This window comes from Salvelinus alpinus, chromosome 19 (genome assembly GCF_045679555.1).
Source record: "Salvelinus alpinus chromosome 19, SLU_Salpinus.1, whole genome shotgun sequence".
Lineage (NCBI taxonomy): Eukaryota > Metazoa > Chordata > Actinopteri > Salmoniformes > Salmonidae > Salvelinus > Salvelinus alpinus.
Genome location: NC_092104.1, coordinates 3127296 through 3145383, shown reverse-complemented (window position 1 = coordinate 3145383; position 18088 = coordinate 3127296). Strand labels below are relative to the sequence as shown.

General features: G+C 49.5%; 1 protein-coding gene across 1 annotated transcript in view; it reads right to left on the bottom strand.

The window, feature by feature from the left end:
- The window catches only part of LOC139545991 (PDZ domain-containing protein 2-like), a 226287-nt gene that overhangs the window by 24478 nt on the left and 183721 nt on the right, over positions 1-18088 (bottom strand). Inside the window, exons 14-18 of the mRNA XM_071354254.1 lie at positions 11857-11944; positions 6576-6676; positions 6091-6259; positions 1530-1745; positions 666-1357 (exon numbers count right to left, since the gene is read on the bottom strand). Coding sequence (XP_071210355.1) covers positions 666-1357; positions 1530-1745; positions 6091-6259; positions 6576-6676; positions 11857-11944 — 1266 coding nt within the window. The remainder of the gene's footprint in view (positions 1-665; positions 1358-1529; positions 1746-6090; positions 6260-6575; positions 6677-11856; positions 11945-18088) is intronic.

Sequence of the window (18088 nt, the reverse complement as noted above, 5' to 3'; positions counted from 1 at the left end):
GTTAGATACATATTGTCTGGCTGATTGTATCTGTGTAATGCAGTTAGATACATATTGTCTGGCTGATTGTATCTGTGTAATGCAGTTAGATACATATTGTCTGGCTGATTGTATCAGTGTAATGCAGTTAGATACATATTGTCTGGCTGATTGTATCAGTGTAATGCAGTTAGATACATATTGTCTGGCTGATTGTATCAGTGTACTGCAGTTAGATGCATATTGTCTGGCTGATTGTATCAGTGTAATGCAGTTAGATACATATTGTCTGGCTGATTGTATCTGTGTAATGCAGTTAGATACATATTGTCTGGCTGATTGTATCTGTGTAATGCAGTTAGATACATATTGTCTGGCTGATTGTATCTGTGTAATGCAGTTAGATACATATTGTCTGGCTGATTGTATCAGTGTAATGCAGTTAGATACATATTGTCTGGCTGATTGTATCTGTGTAATGCAGTTAGATACATATTGTCTGGCTGATTGTATCAGTGTACTGCAGTTAGATACATATTGTGTGGCCGATTGACTTTCGATCAACTCCTGGTACCAGTGTTAACATGGATGATTTGTGATGTCTGTGTACTGTAGACATTAGCCTGGAATCCAAAACTGATATGGTGAAATAACAGTTTGGATTCCAGGGCGGGTAACCAACGTACCCTCTCGGCCGCTCCTCCGAGCCTCAGTCCAGTGATCACCACCTTCAGAGGAGAGGATCTGATCTCCAGGTCCAGACCGAAGGACTCTTCCTCACTCCTCCTCAGGACCACCCTGTCGATGGTGCAGACCCCCGCCAGCTCGCTGCAGGCCTCGCCCTTCTTACAGAGGGGGTTGGGGTTAGACCCAGGCCGGCCCAGGGAACGGCTGGAGACAACCCCAGGCTCAGGGACCAGAGGCTGGGAGGATGGGGACATTGGAGACTCCTCTCCTTTGGGTCTCTGGTTCTGCTGATTGGTTGGCTGGATGGGCGGGGCCTCGATGCTCAGCATACTCTTGACGCGGGTCACAGCCTTGTGTTCCAGCTTAGGGGAGTGCTTGGGCTCCAGGGGGCCCTGAGGGTCCATCCTCACACCCAGGTTACTGGGGCCTGTCGTGGGGAAAGACCCTCCTCCTCCCCCGAGGTTCTGGTGGTGGTCCGACCGACGGATAGGCATGAAGGGTGATTCGGCGCCGGAGGAAGGAACGAAAGCGACCCCTTCCTCTGACTCCAGAGAGATACTATGAAGCAGGATATGTGGGCCTTCACTCTCCTCGTCCACCTCCACTGATGACGTAGAGATCATGATGCCAGAGTCAGCAACCACCCCCATGGCGGTAACACGACCAGTGACCTGGCGGAAGGGCAGGGTAACTAGACAAAGAAAAAGAGAGAGAGAGAGAGAAAGAGAGAGAGCGAATGAAAGGAGAGGGTTTAACACACATCCAGCTATTGCACGGGAACTGACCTGCTGATCCCAAAAAGTCTCATAAAGACAGAAAACACAACATTTTTGACCAACACGGTATCTCCATCATATCCTCACCAGCATCTTCATCATCGCTGACCTCATCGTCATAGCAGATGACTCGTCTCTGTCGTAGCAGTGGGCTGCGGACGGAGCTGCTACCAGGACTACACACGCTGGGCTGGCGCTGGGTGATCTCCACTGGCCGGTTCAACACCGGGACACCGGGAGCCTTATCATCTGTTCTGACCCCCACACTGTTCTCCACTCCCACACCGGAGGCATCTTTTAACCCTGAGGAGGAAGACAGAGATGTCAGGTGAGACTGATCATGAACATCAACGGTTTCGGGAAACATAATGCTGGTTTACCCAGCTGCTGATTAGATTGATGAATGGTTCTTATAGCTATACTATAACACAACATTAGTAAACCGTTCTGTAGAAAACTCTCTCTCTGGCCCTGGCAGTTAGAGACTAACTTGGGGACTCTCTAGCCCCAGCAGAGGCTACCATCTCCCGGTCGTTCACACTTCTTGTCCTGGCCACTCCATTGCTAGGGGGTTGCTAGGGGCCCTTATCACATCGTGGGGTGAACCAATCACAGGCCTTACCTGGTGGTTTTCAAACCCCCTACTTCTGTCCCTGGACTCTGTCTCCAGCAGGCAGCTCTCTCATTAACCTCTGCCTGGGCACATCACACCGCTGGACCTCTCTAGCAGGCAGCTCTCTCATTAACCTCTGCCTGGGCACATCACACCGCTGGACCTCTCCAGCAGGTAGCTCTCTCATTAACCTCTGCCTGGAAACATCACACCACTGGACCTCTCCAGCAGGCAGCTCTCTCATTAACCTCTGCCCTGCACATCACACCACTGGACCTCTCTAGCAGGCAGCTCTCTCATTAACCTCTGCCTGGGCACATCACACCACTGGACCTCTCTAGCAGGCAGCTCTCTCATTAACCTCTGCCCGGACACATCACACAGCTGGACCTCTCTAGCAGGCAGCTCTCTCATTAACCTCTGCCCTGCACATCACACCACTGGACCTCTCCAGCAGGCAGCTCTCTCATTAACCTCTGCCTGGGCACATCACACAGTTGGACCTCTCTAGCAGGCAGCTCTCTCATTAACCTCTGCCCGGGCACATCACACCACTGGACCTCTCTAGCAGGCAGCTCTCTCATTAACCTCTGCCCTGCACATCACACCACTGGACCTCTCTAGCAGGCAGCTCTCTCATTAACCTCTGCCCGGACACATCACACAGCTGGACCTCTCTAGCAGGCAGCTCTCTCATTAACCTCTGGCCCGGACACATCACACAGCTGGACCTCTCTAGCAGGCAGCTCTCTCATTAACCTCTGGCCCGGACACACCACACAGCTGGACCTCTCTAGCAGGCAGCTCTCTCATTAACCTCTGCCCGGGCACATCACACCGCTGGACCTCTCTAGCAGGCAGCTCTCTCATTAACCTCTGACCTGCACATCACACCACTGGACCTCTCTAGCAGGCAGCTCTCTCATTAACCTCTGCCCTGCACATCACACCACTGGACCTCTCTAGCAGGCAGCTCTCTCATTAACCTCTGCCCTGCACATCACACCGCTGGACCTCTCCAGCAGGCAGCTCTCTCATTAACCTCTGCCCTGCACATCACACCACTGGACCTCTCTAGCAGGCAGCTCTCTCATTAACCTCTGCCCTGCACATCACACCACTGGACCTCTCTAGCAGGCAGCTCTCTCATTAACCTCTGCCCTGCACATCACACCACTGGACCTCTCTAGCAGGCAGCTCTCTCATTAACCTCTGCCCTGCACATCACACCACTGGACCTCTCCAGCAGGCAGCTCTCTCATTAATCTCTGCCCTGCACATCACACCACTGGACCTCTCTAGCAGGCAGCTCTCTCATTAACCTCTGGCCCGGACACATCACACCACTGGACCTCTCTAGCAGGCAGCTCTCTCATTAACCTCTGCCCTGCACATCACACCACTGGACCTCTCTAGCAGGCAGCTCTCTCATTAACCTCTGGCCCGGACACATCACACCACTGGACCTCTCTAGCAGGCAGCTCTCTCATTAACCTCTGCCCTGCACATCACACCACTGGACCTCTCTAGCAGGCAGCTCTCTCATTAACCTCTGCCCTGCACATCACACCACTGGACCTCTCTAGCAGGCAGCTCTCTCATTAACCTCTGCCCTGCACATCACACCACTGGACCTCTCCAGCAGGCAGCTCTCTCATTAACCTCTGCCCTGCACATCACACCACTGGACCTCTCTAGCAGGCAGCTCTCTCATTAACCTCTGGCCCGGACACATCACACCACTGGACCTCTCTAGCAGGCAGCTCTCTCATTAACCTCTGCCCTGCACATCACACCACTGGACCTCTCTAGCAGGCAGCTCTCTCATTAACCTCTGGCCCGGACACATCACACCGCTGGACCTCTCTAGCAGGCAGCTCTCTCATTAACCTCTGCCCTGCACATCACACCACTGGACCTCTCTAGCAGGCAGCTCTCTCATTAACCTCTGGCCCGGACACATCACACCGCTGGACCTCTCTAGCAGGCAGCTCTCTCATTAACCTCTGCCCTGCACATCACACCACTGGACCTCTCTAGCAGGCAGCTCTCTCATTAACCTCTGCCCTGCACATCACACCACTGGACCTCTCTAGCAGGCAGCTCTCTCATTAACCTCTGCCCTGCACATCACACCACTGGACCTCTCCAGCAGGCAGCTCTCTCATTAACCTCTGCCCTGCACATCACACCACTGGACCTCTCCAGCAGGCAGCTCTCTCATTAACCTCTGCCCTGCACATCACACCACTGGACCTCTCCAGCAGGCAGCTCTCTCATTAACCTCTGCCCTGCACATCACACCACTGGACCTCTCCAGCAGGCAGCTCTCTCATTAACCTCTGCCCTGCACATCACACCACTGGACCTCTCTAGCAGGCAGCTCTCTCATTAACCTCTGGCCCGGACACACAGCTGGACCTTTTCCTTCTCCACATGGACAAGCCTTCCGTCTGTAGGTCACTGACCAGTAAAAACCCTTCTACTAGTTCCCTCTTGTTACGTTGGAGTGTGTCTTAATGTGTGTGTGTCTAAATGTGTGTGTGTGTGTCTTAATGTGTGTGTGTGTGTGTGTGTGTGTGTGTGTGTGTGTGTGTGTGTGTGTGTGTGTGTGTGTGTGTGTGTGTGTGTGTGTGTGTGTGTGTGTGTGTGTGTGTGTGTGTGTGTGTGTGTGTGTGTGTGTGTGTGTGTGTGTGTGTGTTAATGTGTGTGTAAAAAAGTGTGTTCTGTACATCTGTTTCCTACTAGTCATTAACCACGCCTTCTAACAGAGGCACCGGGACAGTTGTAGCTAGATCTAAACCGGGACAGTTGTTCCTAGATCTAAACCGGGACAGTTGTATCTAGATCTAAACCGGGACAGTTGTACCTAGATCTAAACCGGGACAGTTGTACCTAGATCTAAACCGGGACAGTTGTACCTAGATCTAAACCGGGACAGTTGTACCTAGATCTAAACCGGGACAGTTGTACCTAGATCTAAACCAGGACAGTTGTATCTAGATCTAAACCGGGACAGTTGTTCCTAGATCTAAACCGGGACAGTTGTACCTAGATCTAAACCGGGACAGTTGTTCCTAGATCTAAACCGGGACAGTTGTAGCTAGATCTAAACCGGGACAGTTGTACCTAGATCTAAACCGGGACAGTTGTACCTAGATCTAAACCGGGACAGTTGTTCCTAGATCTAAACTGGGACAGTTGTACCTAGATCTAAACCGGGACAGTTGTTCCTAGATCTAAACCGGGACAGTTGTACCTAGATCTAAACCGGGACAGTTGTACCTAGATCTAAACCGGGACAGTTGTACCTGGATCTAAACCGGGACAGTTGTATCTAGATCTAAACCAGGACAGTTGTACCTAGATCTAAACCGGGACAGTTGTACCTAGATCTAAACCGGGACAGTTGTACCTAGATCTAAACCGGGACTGTTGTACCTAGATCTAAACCGGGACAGTTGTACCTAGATCTAAACCAGGACAGTTGTACCTGGATCTAAACCGGGACAGTTGTTCCTAGATCTAAACCGGGACTGTTGTTCCTAGATCTAAACTGGGACTGTTGTACCTAGATCTAAACCGGGACAGTTGTACCTAGATCTAAACCAGGACAGTTGTACCTGGATCTAAACCGGGACAGTTGTACCTAGATCTAAACCAGGACAGTTGTTCCTAGATCTAAACCACTGTTGTATCTAGATCTAAACTGGGACAGTTGTATCTAGATCTAAACCACTGTTGTACCTAGATCTAAACCGGGACAGTTGTACCTGAATCTAAACCGGGACAGTTGTACCTAGATCTAAACCAGGACAGTTGTACCTAGATCTAAACTGGGACAGTTGTACCTGGATCTAAACCGGGACAGTTGTTCCTAGATCTAAACTGGGACAGTTGTACCTAGATCTAAACCGGGACAGTTGTTCCTAGATCTAAACCACTGTTGTATCTAGATCTTACAGAGACCACTATCAGTTGGTGGCACTCTTTTTATATACCATATGGATGTGGAATAGGGGAAATGGACTGTACCATGTGGCTGAGTGGCGGGGGTGTCGTTTATTGAGGTGTTACAGCTCCTGTGGTGGAGCATGTCGTCATCACTGGATCCCATCGCATTGGTTTCCGACAGCGACGAATGACTGGTTACTTCCTGGGAAAAGTACTGAGATAGCTCCGCCTCTGAACTCAGAGACCCTTGCTGCTCAGAAAGAGAGAGATTAGAGGAAAGCAAGAGGAAAACTTCACTTAGATTCGTGTAGGAAGGAAGACTCAAAGCCTTGAGTGTTCCATTTACCCCATTTATCCTTTGAATCTAATGAGAGTCTGAGAGAAACTCTGCTGAAGAGGAAGAACAGTTGAGGTCAAGGTCTCAACGCAATACGATTCAGCCGCAAAACATTGGTGATTCCTAACAATAGTGAATGGACATTGACTGGTGATCGATTGATTGATTGGTTCATGTATTGATAGATCGATTGAGTGATATATTGATTGTTGTGTGTAATGTATCGTACCCTGCTGACGGGCTCCAGGAACCTCTTCATGGTCCAGCTGAGGGAAGAGCCATCTGCCTGTTTGGCCTTCACTGTGAGAGAGGGGCTCTTAGAGGGCATGCCTAGAGGTCAGGGGTCAGAGGAAACAGGTTAGACTAGAATCACATTCACTCAACAACCTGACTCCAATATAGACATCACAACAGACCATGATTCCAGGTAAGCACTTCTAAGCGCTGGCGATAGAAATATAGGTTTGGGGGTGTGTAAGAAATAATTTGGCTATTTTCACAACCAGAATTATGGGCACAGTAGCAAGCGGTGGCGCAAAAGGGTTTTGATAAATAAACAAGTTGTGGGTGTGTCGAGGCATGGCCCCTCACTGACCAATCAGAACGTGTTCCATGACTAAATATGTGGTTGCTTCAAGTTGTGCATTTAAAATAAAATAAAATCTAATTTTATTTGTCACATGCGCCGAATACAACAGGTATTATAGTGAAATACTTACTTACGAGCCCTTAACAAACAATGCTTAAAGAAGTTTTAATAAAAATGTAAAAAAAATAAGTGTTAAGTAAAAAATAGAAAATAATTAATTAAACAGCAGCAGTAAAATATCAATAGCGAGGCTATATACAGGGGGTACCGGTACAGAGTCAATGTGGAGGCTATATACAGGGGGTACCAGTACAGAGTCAATGTGGAGGCTATATACAGGGGGTACTAGTACAGAGTCAATGTGTGGGGGCACCGGTTAGTCGAGGTAATTGAGGTAATATGTACATGTAGGTAGAGTTAAAGTGACTATGCATAGATTATAAACAGAGAGTAGCAGCAGCGTAAAATAAGGGTCTGGGTAGCCCTTTGATTAGCTGTTCAGGAGTCTAATGGCTTGAGGGTAGAAGCTGTTAAGAAGCCTTTTGGACCTCGACTTGGTGTTCCTGTAGCGCTTGCCGTGCGGTAGCAGAGAGAACAGTCTATAACTAAGGTGGCTGGAGTCAATTTTTAGGGCCTTCCTCTGACACCGCCTGGTATAGAGGTCCTGGATGGCAGGAAGCTTGGCCCCAGTGATGTACAGGGCCATACAGTCTTTTATGTATTGCGTTGTCATCAACTTAAATTTGAATGATAGTCCGTTACAGCCTAGTTAGTTAAATAGCCACATTCTTCTAATCGCATTGCTTCAATAGGGCAATACATTGTTAAACATAGGCTGTAGCATTTGCACTGATATACCACAGGGGCTAGGCCTAGTGTAAATTACAGTCTGGACATGGACATGCCAAATGTATTTGTTAAGCAATATTAAATTGATTAAGGCCTAAAAAGACAATGTATAATTCTAATCAGATTCTAATAAAAATTAAACAACTACTTGTTTTAAAATAGGCTTTGTCTAAATACAGTTCCAGGCACCATAATTGCTCCTCGTGGGCGTATAATACAGACAAGGCCAATTTATGTAGGGTTTTTACCCACATCCAAACTGTTCACAGGGGTTAAAGATCCAATATACAGAGAAAGAGAAGGAGAGAGGAGGAGAGAGGAAGAGAGAGGAGGGGACAGGAGGGGAGAGAAGGAGACGAGCAGGAGACAGGAAGAGAGAGGAGGGGAGAGGTTAAAGATTGGTTAAAGATCCAATATACAGAGAAAGGGGGAATGTCCGCTCGCCGTTACGCTGCTCTCAGATGTAATGTTTTATAAACATCATCATCTAACAGGTCATATTTGGACTCGTCCAGAAATAGCAGACGGAATCGTATCGCGTTCCAGCCATGTAGCCTGCGTTCTCCCCATCAACCCCATTGGACGGTGAACCTTTCTAATAAGTTCGTAAAAAAAAATAAAAAATCAAACAAACAAACGAAAAACAATCAATCTGTTTCGTAAAATAACAACAATATTTCTAAAATAGGATCGGGTTAGAAACTGTTACATGCCATTAGGAATAACATTCCCACATCTATACAAATTACTCGGCTCCTGTCCGTTGTATCGCTGTCGATGTACGAGGACGATTCTCCAGATTCTCTGCAGGTGATATATAGAATTAAATAGTTTGGAGGAGCCTGTCTTTGGTGGAGCCTGTCTCAGGACAGGGGCGCTATTTGAAAATGGAGGATGGATAGCCTACGTGAACAAGCGAAATGCAGGTACAGTTGAAGTCAGACGTTTACATACACCTTAGCCAAATACATTTAAACTCAGTTTATCACAATTCCTGACATTTAATCCTAGTAAAAATTCCCTGTTTTAGGTCAGTTAGGATCACCACTTTATTTTAAGAATGTGAAATGTCAGAATAATAGTAGAGAGAATGATTTATTTCAGATTTTATTTCTTTCATCACTTTCCCAGTGGGTCAGAAGTTTACATACACTCAATTAGTATTTGGTAGCATTGCCTTTAAATTGTTTAACTTGGATCAAACGTTTCGGGTAGCCTTCCACAAGCTTCCCAAAATAATTTAGGTACATTTTGGCCCATTCCTCCTGACAGAGCTGGTGTAACTGAGTCAGGTGTGTAGGCCTCCTTGCTCGCACACGCTTTTTCAGTTCTGCCCACAAATTTTCTATAGGATTGAGGTCAGGGCTTTGTGATGGCCACTCCAACACCTTGACTTTGTTGTCCTTAAGCCATTTTGCCACAACTTTGGAAGTATGCTTAGGGTCATTGTCCATTTGGAAGACCCATTTGCGACCAAGCTTTAACTTCCTGACTGATGTCTTGAGATTATGCTTCAATATATCCACGTACTTTTCCTCCCTCGTGATGCCATCTATTTTGTGAAGTGCACCAGTCCCTCCTGCAGCAAAGCATCTCCACAACATGATGCTGCCACACCCGTACTTCACAGTTGGGATGGTGTTCTTCGGCTTGCAAGCCTCCCTCTTTTTCCTCCAAACATAACGATGGTCATTATGGCCAAACAGTTCTATTTTTGTTTCATCAGACCAGAGGACATTTCTCCAAAAAGTACAATCTTTGTCCCCATGTGCAGTTGCAAACCGTAGTCTGCCTTTTTATGGCAGTTTTTGGAGCAGTGGCTTCTTCCTTGCTGAGTGGCCTTTCAGGTTATGTCGATATAGGACTCGTTTTACTGTGGATATAGATACTTTTGTACCCGTTTCCTCCAGCATCTTCACAAGGTCCTTTGCTGTTGTTCTGGGATTGATTTGCACTTTTCGCACCAAAGTACGTTCATCTCTAGGAGATAGAACGCGTCTCCTTCCTGAGCAGTATGATGGCTGCATGGTCCCATGGTGTTTATACTTGCACACAATTGTTTTTACAGATGAACGTGGTACCTTCAGGCGCTTGGAAATTGCTCCCAAGGATGAACCAGACTTGTGGAGGTCTACAATTGTTTTTATGAGGTCTTGGCTGATTTCTTTTGATTTTCCCATGATGTCAAGCAAAGAGGCACTGAGTTTGAAGGTAGGCCTTCAAATACATCCACAGGTACACCTCCAATTGACTCAAATGATGTCAATTAGCCTATCTGAAGCTTCTAAAGCCATGACATAATTTTCTGCAATTATCCAAGCTGTTTAAAGGCACAGTCAACTTAGTGTATGTAATTTATTTTATTTTACCGTTATTTTACCAGGTAAGTTGACTGAGAACACGTTCTCATTTGCAGCAACGACCTGGGGAATAGTTACAGGGGAGAGGAGGGGGATGAATGAGCCAATTGTAAACTGGGGATTATTAGGTGACCGTGATGGTTGAGGGCCAGATTGGGAATTTAGCCAGGACACCGGGGTTAACACCCCTACTCTTACGATAAGTGCCATGGGATCTTTAATGACCTCAGAGAGTCAGGACACCCGTTTAACGTCCCATCCGAAAGACGGCACCCTACACAGAGCAGTGTCCCCAATCACTGCCCTGGGATCTTTGTTTAGACCAGAGGAAAGAGTGCCTCCTACTGGCCCTCCAACACCACTTCCAGCAGCACCTGGTCTCCCATCCAGGGACTGACCAGGACCAACCCTGCTTAGCTTCAGAAGCAAGCCAGCAGTGGTATGCAGGGTGGTATGTAAACTTCTGACCCATTGGAATTGTGATACAGTGAATTATAAGTGAAATAATCTGTCTGTTAACAACTGCACTGAGACTTGTCTCCTTAACACCAGTCGAAAATACAGCACTGAGACTCTTTAAAAAAATTATTGACACTCTCTTCATCGATCGAGAGAGAGAGAGAGACAGAGGTGAGACAGAGGTGTGAGACAGAGGTGTGAGACAGAGGTGTGAGAGAGAGGTGTGAGAGAGAGAGAGGTGAGAGAGAGAGGTGAGAGAGAGAGAGACAAAGCCATCACCTACAGAGAGATGAACCTGGAGAAGAGTCCCCTAAGCAAGCTGGACCTGGGGCAATGTTCACAAACACAAACACACCCCACAGAGCCCCAGGACAACAGCACAATTAGACCCAACCAAATCATGAGAAAACAAAAAGATAATTACTTGACACATTGGAAATAATTAACAAAAAAACAGAGCAAACTAGAATGCTATTTGGCCCTAAACAGAGAGTATACAGTGACAGAATACCTGACCACTGTGACTGACCCAAACTTAAGGAAAGCTTTGACTATGTACAGACTCAGTGAGCATAGCCTTGCTATTGAGAAAGGCCGCCGTAGGCAGACATGGCTCTCAAGAGAAGACAAGCTATGTGCTCACTGCCCACAAAATGAGGTGGAAACTGAGCTGCACTTCCTAACCTCCTGCCCAATGTATGACCATATAAGAGAGACATATTTCCCTCAGATTACACAGATCCACAAAGAATTCGAAAACAAATCCAATTTTGATAAACTCCCATATCTACTGGGAGAATTTCCACAGTGTGCCATCACAGCAGCAAGATTTGTGACCTGTTGCCACAAGAAAAGTGCAACCAGTGAAGAACAAACACCATTGTAAATACAACCCATGTTTATGCTTATTTATTTTAACTTGTGTGCTTTAACCATTTGTACATTGTTACAACACTGTATATATATAATATAACATTTGTAATGTCTTTATTGTTTTGAAACTTCTGTATGTGTAATGTTTACTGTTAATTTGTATTGTTTATTTCACTTTTGTATAATATCTACCTCACTTGCTTTGGCAATGTTAACACATGTTTCCCATGCCGATAAAGGCCCTTGAATTGAATTGAATTGAGAGGTGTGTGAGAGAGAGAGAGAGAGAGAGACAGGAGAGAAAGAGAGAGGTGATAGAGAGAGAGAGAGAGAAAGAAGAAAGGGAGAGAGCGAGAGGGTGGGGGGAGGGACAGACAGACCTAGAGTTTGAGAGGCGTGTCCATCCTTACTCAGGCTGTCTCTGTGTGAAGACCTAGTGATTACATCATCCATCTCCTGCTCTGAAACCTGGAGGAACAAAACAGAGAGGAAAGTTCAGGAAACACTCATCGAACCACATTCACCATCGGGCCCTAGTCTCACAGTAGTGCTGATCTTAGGATCATGAATATGGACCAGACGGACCTGATCCAAGATCAGCACTACTCCTATAAGACACTGTGTACCTAGTGTAACAGGTGTTTGGCACAACGTAACCACCAGATATCAATGAAGTCAAGGCAGGTCAAGCCCAGTCAAGACCAGTCAAGGCCAGGCCAGTCTAGACCAGTCTAGACCAGTCAAGGCCAGTCAAGGCCAGTCAAGGCCAGTCAAGCCCAGTCAAGCCCAGTCAAGACCAGTCAAGGCCAGTCAAGCCCAGTCAAGACCGGTCCAGTCTAGTCAAGGCCAGTCAAGGCCAGTCAAGACCAGGCCAGTCAAGGCCAGTCAAGGCCAGGCCAGGCCAGTCAAGGCCAGGCCAGGCCAGTCAAGGCCAGGCCAGGCCAGTCAAGGCCAGTCAAGCCCAGTCAAGCCCAGTCAAGACCAGTCCAGTCTAGTCAAGGCCAGTCAAGACCAGGCCAGTCAAGACCAGGCCAGTCAAGGCCAGGCCAGGCCAGTCAAGCCCAGGCCAGTCAAGGCCAGGCCAGTCAAGGCCAGGCAAGGCCAGTCAAGGCCAGTCAAGCCCAGTCAAGACCAGGCCAGTCTAGTCAAGGCCAGTCAAGGCCAGGCAAGGCCAGGCAAGGCCAGTCAAGGCCAGGCCAGGCCAGTCAAGCCCAGTCAAGACCAGGCCAGTCTAGTCAAGGCCAGTCAAGGCCAGTCAAGGCCAGGCAAGGCCAGGCAAGGCCAGTCAAGGCCAGTCAAGACCAGGCCAGTCAAGGCCAGGCCAGGCCAGTCAAGCCCAGTCAAGACCAGTCCAGTCCAGTCAAGGCCAGTCAAGGCCAGTCAAGGCCAGTCAAGGCCAGGCAAGGCCAGTCAAGGCCAGGCAAGGCCAGTCAAGGCCAGGCAAGGCCAGTCAAGGCCAGTCAAGGCCAGTCAAGGCCAGGCAAGGCCAGGCAAGGCCAGGCCAGGCCAGTCAAGGCCAGTCAAGCCCAGTCAAGCCCAGTCCAGTCTAGTCAAGGCCAGTCAAGGCCAGTCAAGACCAGGCCAGTCAAGGCCAGGCCAGTCAAGGCCAGGCCAGTCAAGGCCAGTCAAGACCAGGCCAGTCAAGACCAGGCCAGTCAAGGCCAGGCCAGTCAAGGCCAGGCCAGTCAAGACCAGGACAGTCAAGACCAGGCCAGTCAAGGCCAGGCCAGGCCAGTCAAGCCCAGTCAAGACCAGTCCAGTCTAGTCAAGGCCAGTCAAGGCCAGGCAAGGCCAGTCAAGGCCAGGCAAGGCCAGGCAAGGCCAGGCAAGGCCAGTCAAGGCCAGGCCAGTCAAGGCCAGTCAAGGCCAGTCAAGACCAGGCCAGTCAAGGCCAGGCCAGGCCAGTCAAGCCCAGCCCAGCCAAGACCAGTCCAGTCTAGTCCAGGCCAGTCAAGGCCAGGCAAGGCCAGGCAAGGCCAGTCAAGGCCAGGCAAGGCCAGTCAAGGCCAGTCAAGGCCAGTCAAGGCCAGGCAAGGCCAGTCAAGGCCAGGCAAGGCCAGTCAAGGCCAGTCAAGACCAGGCCAGTCAAGGCCAGGCCAGTCAAGGCCAGGCCAGTCAAGCCCAGTCAAGCCCAGTCCAGTCTAGTCAAGGCCAGTCAAGGCCAGTCAAGGCCAGGCAAGGCCAGGCAAGGCCAGGCAAGGCCAGTCAAGGCCAGGCCAGGCCAGTCAAGGCCAGTCAAGGCCAGGCAAGGCCAGGCAAGGCCAGTCAAGGCCAGTCAAGGCCAGGCAAGGCCAGTCAAGGCCAGTCAAGGCCAGGCAAGGCCAGTCAAGGCCAGTCAAGGCCAGTCAAGACCAGGCCAGTCAAGGCCAGGCCAGGCCAGTCAAGCCCAGCCAAGACCAGTCCAGTCTAGTCAAGGCCAGGCAAGGCCAGGCAAGGCCAGGCAAGGCCAGTCAAGGCCAGGCAAGGCCAGTCAAGGCCAGTCAAGGCCAGGCAAGGCCAGTCAAGGCCAGGCAAGGCCAGTCAAGGCCAGTCAAGGCCAGTCAAGGCCAGTCAAGACCAGGCCAGTCAAGGCCAGGCCAGTCAAGGCCAGGCCAGGCCAGGCCAGTCAAGCCCAGTCAAGCCCAGTCCAGTAGTCAAGGCCAGTCAAGGCCAGGCAAGACCAGTCAAGGCCAGTCAAGGCCAGTCAAGGCCAGGCAAGGCCAGGCCAGGCCAGTCAAGGCCAGTCAAGGCCAGGCCAGGCCAGTCAAGGCCAGTCAAGGCCAGTCAAGCCCAGTCCAGTCTAGTCAAGGCCAGTCAAGGCCAGTCAAGACCAGGCCAGTCAAGACCAGGCCAGTCAAGGCCAGGCCAGTCAAGGCCAGTCAAGGCCAGGCAAGGCCAGTCAAGGCCAGTCAAGGCCAGGCCAGTCAAGGCCAGTCAAGGCCAGGCCAGGCCAGTCAAGCCCAGCCAAGACCAGTCCAGTCTAGTCAAGGCCAGGCAAGGCCAGGCAAGGCCAGGCAAGGCCAGGCAAGGCCAGTCAAGGCCAGGCAAGGCCAGTCAAGGCCAGTCAAGGCCAGTCAAGGCCAGTCAAGGCCAGTCAAGGCCAGGCAAGGCCAGTCAAGACCAGGCCAGTCAAGGCCAGGCCAGTCAAGGCCAGGCCAGGCCAGGCCAGTCAAGCCCAGTCCAGTCTAGTCAAGGCCAGTCAAGGCCAGGCAAGGCCAGTCAAGGCCAGTCAAGGCCAGTCAAGGCCAGGCAAGGCCAGGCCAGGCCAGTCAAGGCCAGTCAAGGCCAGGCCAGGCCAGTCAAGGCCAGTCAAGCCCAGTCCAGTCTAGTCAAGGCCAGGCCAGTCAAGGCCAGTCAAGGCCAGTCAAGGCCAGTCAAGGCCAGGCCAGTCAAGGCCAGTCAAGGCCATGCCAGGCCAGTCAAGGCCAGTCAAGCCCAGTCAAGACCAGGCCAGTCAAGACCAGGCCAGTCAAGGCCAGTCAAGACCAGGCCAGTCAAGGCCAGTCAAGGCCAGGCCAGGCGCTCTGGATCAGAACAGACAAGATGACAGAAACAACAACAGAGGACTAACAGAGGGATGTCGGATGGCATCACCACATTATAATGTTGTGGATTATAAGGCTCAATCGTTTCAATAGTTAACCCGAACCGATAGGCTTTAGAAGAGAAACTCCAACAACAGAACATACACTTCAATTTGTATTTGTTAAGAAACAGAAAATGTTTTTGTGGTGTAGCCTGGTAGGAACATAACTAACTAGCTGTAGTAGATAACAGATAACCCTGCTCAGTGTTCACCGCCAAAACACACAACTACAGTCCTTTTAAAAAGTAATGACATCCATAATCACGCTTATCTTTCAATGAAACACACCCAGTACATCTAACAAAAACGAACCACAATGCTGCAGTAATTGCAGGGTTTCTGACTCTGTAGCTAGAGAGCTCTTTGATACAGTACGTGTCCCATAATTGCCACCCTATTTCCTACATAGTGCACTACTTTTGATAAGGGCCCGGGTCAAAATTAGTGCACTACATAGGGAATAGGGTGCCATTTGGGATATAAGCCTGTGTTTTGCCTTCATTTGATTGCAGCACTAAAATGCTTTTGAGTCTTCCTTTGCTTTCCCAGGCAGGCCAGCGCTGGAGGAGTCAACAGCATCTGATCAGCCTGACAAACATTAACACGCTGGATGTGTTAACAGCATCTGATCGGCCTGACAAACATTAACACGCTGGATGTGTTAACAGCATCTGATCAGCCTGACAAACATTAACACGCTGGATGTGTTAACAGCATCTGATCGGCCTGACAAACATTAACACGCTGGATGTGTTAACAGCATCTGATCAGCCTGACAAACATTAACACGCTGGATGTGTTAACAGCATCTGATCAGCCTGACAAACATTAACACGCTGGATGTGTTAACAGCATCTGATCAGCCTGACAAACATTAACACGCTGGATGTGTTAACAGCATCTGATCGGCCTGACAAACATTAACACGCTGGATGTGTTAACAGCATCTGATCGGCCTGACAAACATTAACACGCTGGATGTGTTAACAGCATCTGATCAGCCTGACAAACATTAACACGCTGGATGTGTTAACAGCATCTGATCAGCCTGACAAACATTAACACGCTGGATGTGTTAACAGCATCTGATCAGCCTGACAAACATTAACACGCTGGATGTGTTAACAGCATCTGATCAGCCTGACAAACATTAACACGCTGGATGTGTTAACAGCATCTGATCGGCCTGACAAACATTAACACGCTGGATGTGTTGATGCTGCAGCTTGAAGTGATAGCTTGAAGAGAGCTGGTGTTACACTCTCTCTGTCTCTCTCTCTCTCCCCCTCTCTCTCTCTCTCTCTCTCCCTCCCTCCCCCCCCCCCTCTCTCTCTCTCTCCTCCTCTGTCTCTCTCTCTCTCCCCCTCTCTCGCTCCCCCCTCACTCTCTCTCTCCCCCCTCGCTCTCTCTCTCCCACCTCGCTCTCTCTCTCTCTCTCCTCGCTCTCTCTTTCTCCCCCTCTCCCCCCCTCTCCCCCCCACCCTCTCTCTCTTAGCAGAGGCCACTTCCTCTTCAGCTCACCATAAAAATGCTGTTCCCGCTCGGCTCCCATCAGCTGATCTACAGCAACCTATCAGGTTGCAGCTTGTTAGCTTCCCCCCCCCCACGCCCCTTCATGTCTGTCTGGTTCCACTGTGTGTCTGTTTGCCCCCCCCCCACGCCCCTTCATGTCTGTCTGGTTCCACTGTGTGTCTGTTTGCCCCCCCCCCCACGCCCCTTCATGTCTGTCTGGTTCCACTGTGTGTCTGTTTGCCCCCCCCCCCCCACAGCCCTTCATGTCTGTCTGGTTCCACTGTGTGTCTGTCTCTTGGCTCGAGGTAGAAGTTGCCACTAACCACAGATCTAGAATCAGATCTACCCTTACCGATCCTTACCACAAAGTATATGGGATAAAGGAGCATCTGACCGTGGACCAGTTTTTAAGAGGTCCTACGGTGGTTCAGTAGGGTTTTAAGGTAGGTCTCCACATGTCTGTTGGACTAGACAACATGAACCAATAGCGTCAAACAACATGGTGATGATACCAGCCTAATGAAATCTGTCAAACCTTTGTTCAGAGATCAGAGATGCAACCCCCCTCAGTCTGAATACATGTAATAGAATCTAGTAGCAGATCTAAGACAGGTCTCTGATTTCTGGAGGGGAGATTCACGAGGGTATGAGCGTGTGGGTTATTTTCAGTGGAGTGTTAAAGGTAAAGGAAACCCTTTGTCTGCCTACAAGGAATACACATATTTCTCTCTGTGAGTAAAGTTCAGTTCAGATTAAATAACGTGTCATGTCTGAGCTGCAGGACTAGAGAATCTGGTTAAAACACACTATGGTCAAAGTACCTGGTCGTCTAAACCAAGGAGAACGCACACGCAGTGGTAAGGTGTTGGTTAAGTGTTGAGAAATATAATCCAGGTAAGACAATGAGCTGTCACTGATGTTGAGTTGTTGCCTGACTGTTCAACGAGACATACAGACAGAGGGAGAGACAGGCAGAGGGAGAGACAGGCAGATGGAGAGAGAGACAGACAGACAGGCAGAGGGAGAGACAGACAGAAGGAGAGACAGACAGGCAGAGGGAGAGACAGGCAGAGGGAGAGACAGACAGAGGGACAGACACTCAGTGGTAAGGTGTTGGTTAAGCGCTCAAAGTGTTGAGAAATATAATCCAGGTAAGACAATGAGCTGTCACTGATGTTGAGTTGTTGTGGCCTGACTGTTCAACGGTTCATTGACACAAAGCTGTACAGATAGCGGGAAAGGAATCTCTGCTTCTCTCTCTTCCATCCCTGTCTCTTTCCCTCTTTCTCACTCTCTATGTCCATATCTATCTCTCCCTCTGCCTGTCTCTCTGTCTCTCCCTCTGCCTGTCTCTCTGTCTCTCCCTCTGCCTGTCTCTCCTTCTGTCTGTCTGTATCTCCCTCTGTCTGTCTGTCTCTCCCTCTGTCTGTCTGTCTGTCTCTTTCCCTCTTTCTCACTCTCTATGTCCATCTTTAACTCTCCTTCTGCCTGTCTCTCCCTCTGCCTGTCTCTCTGTCTCTCCCTCTGCCTGTCTC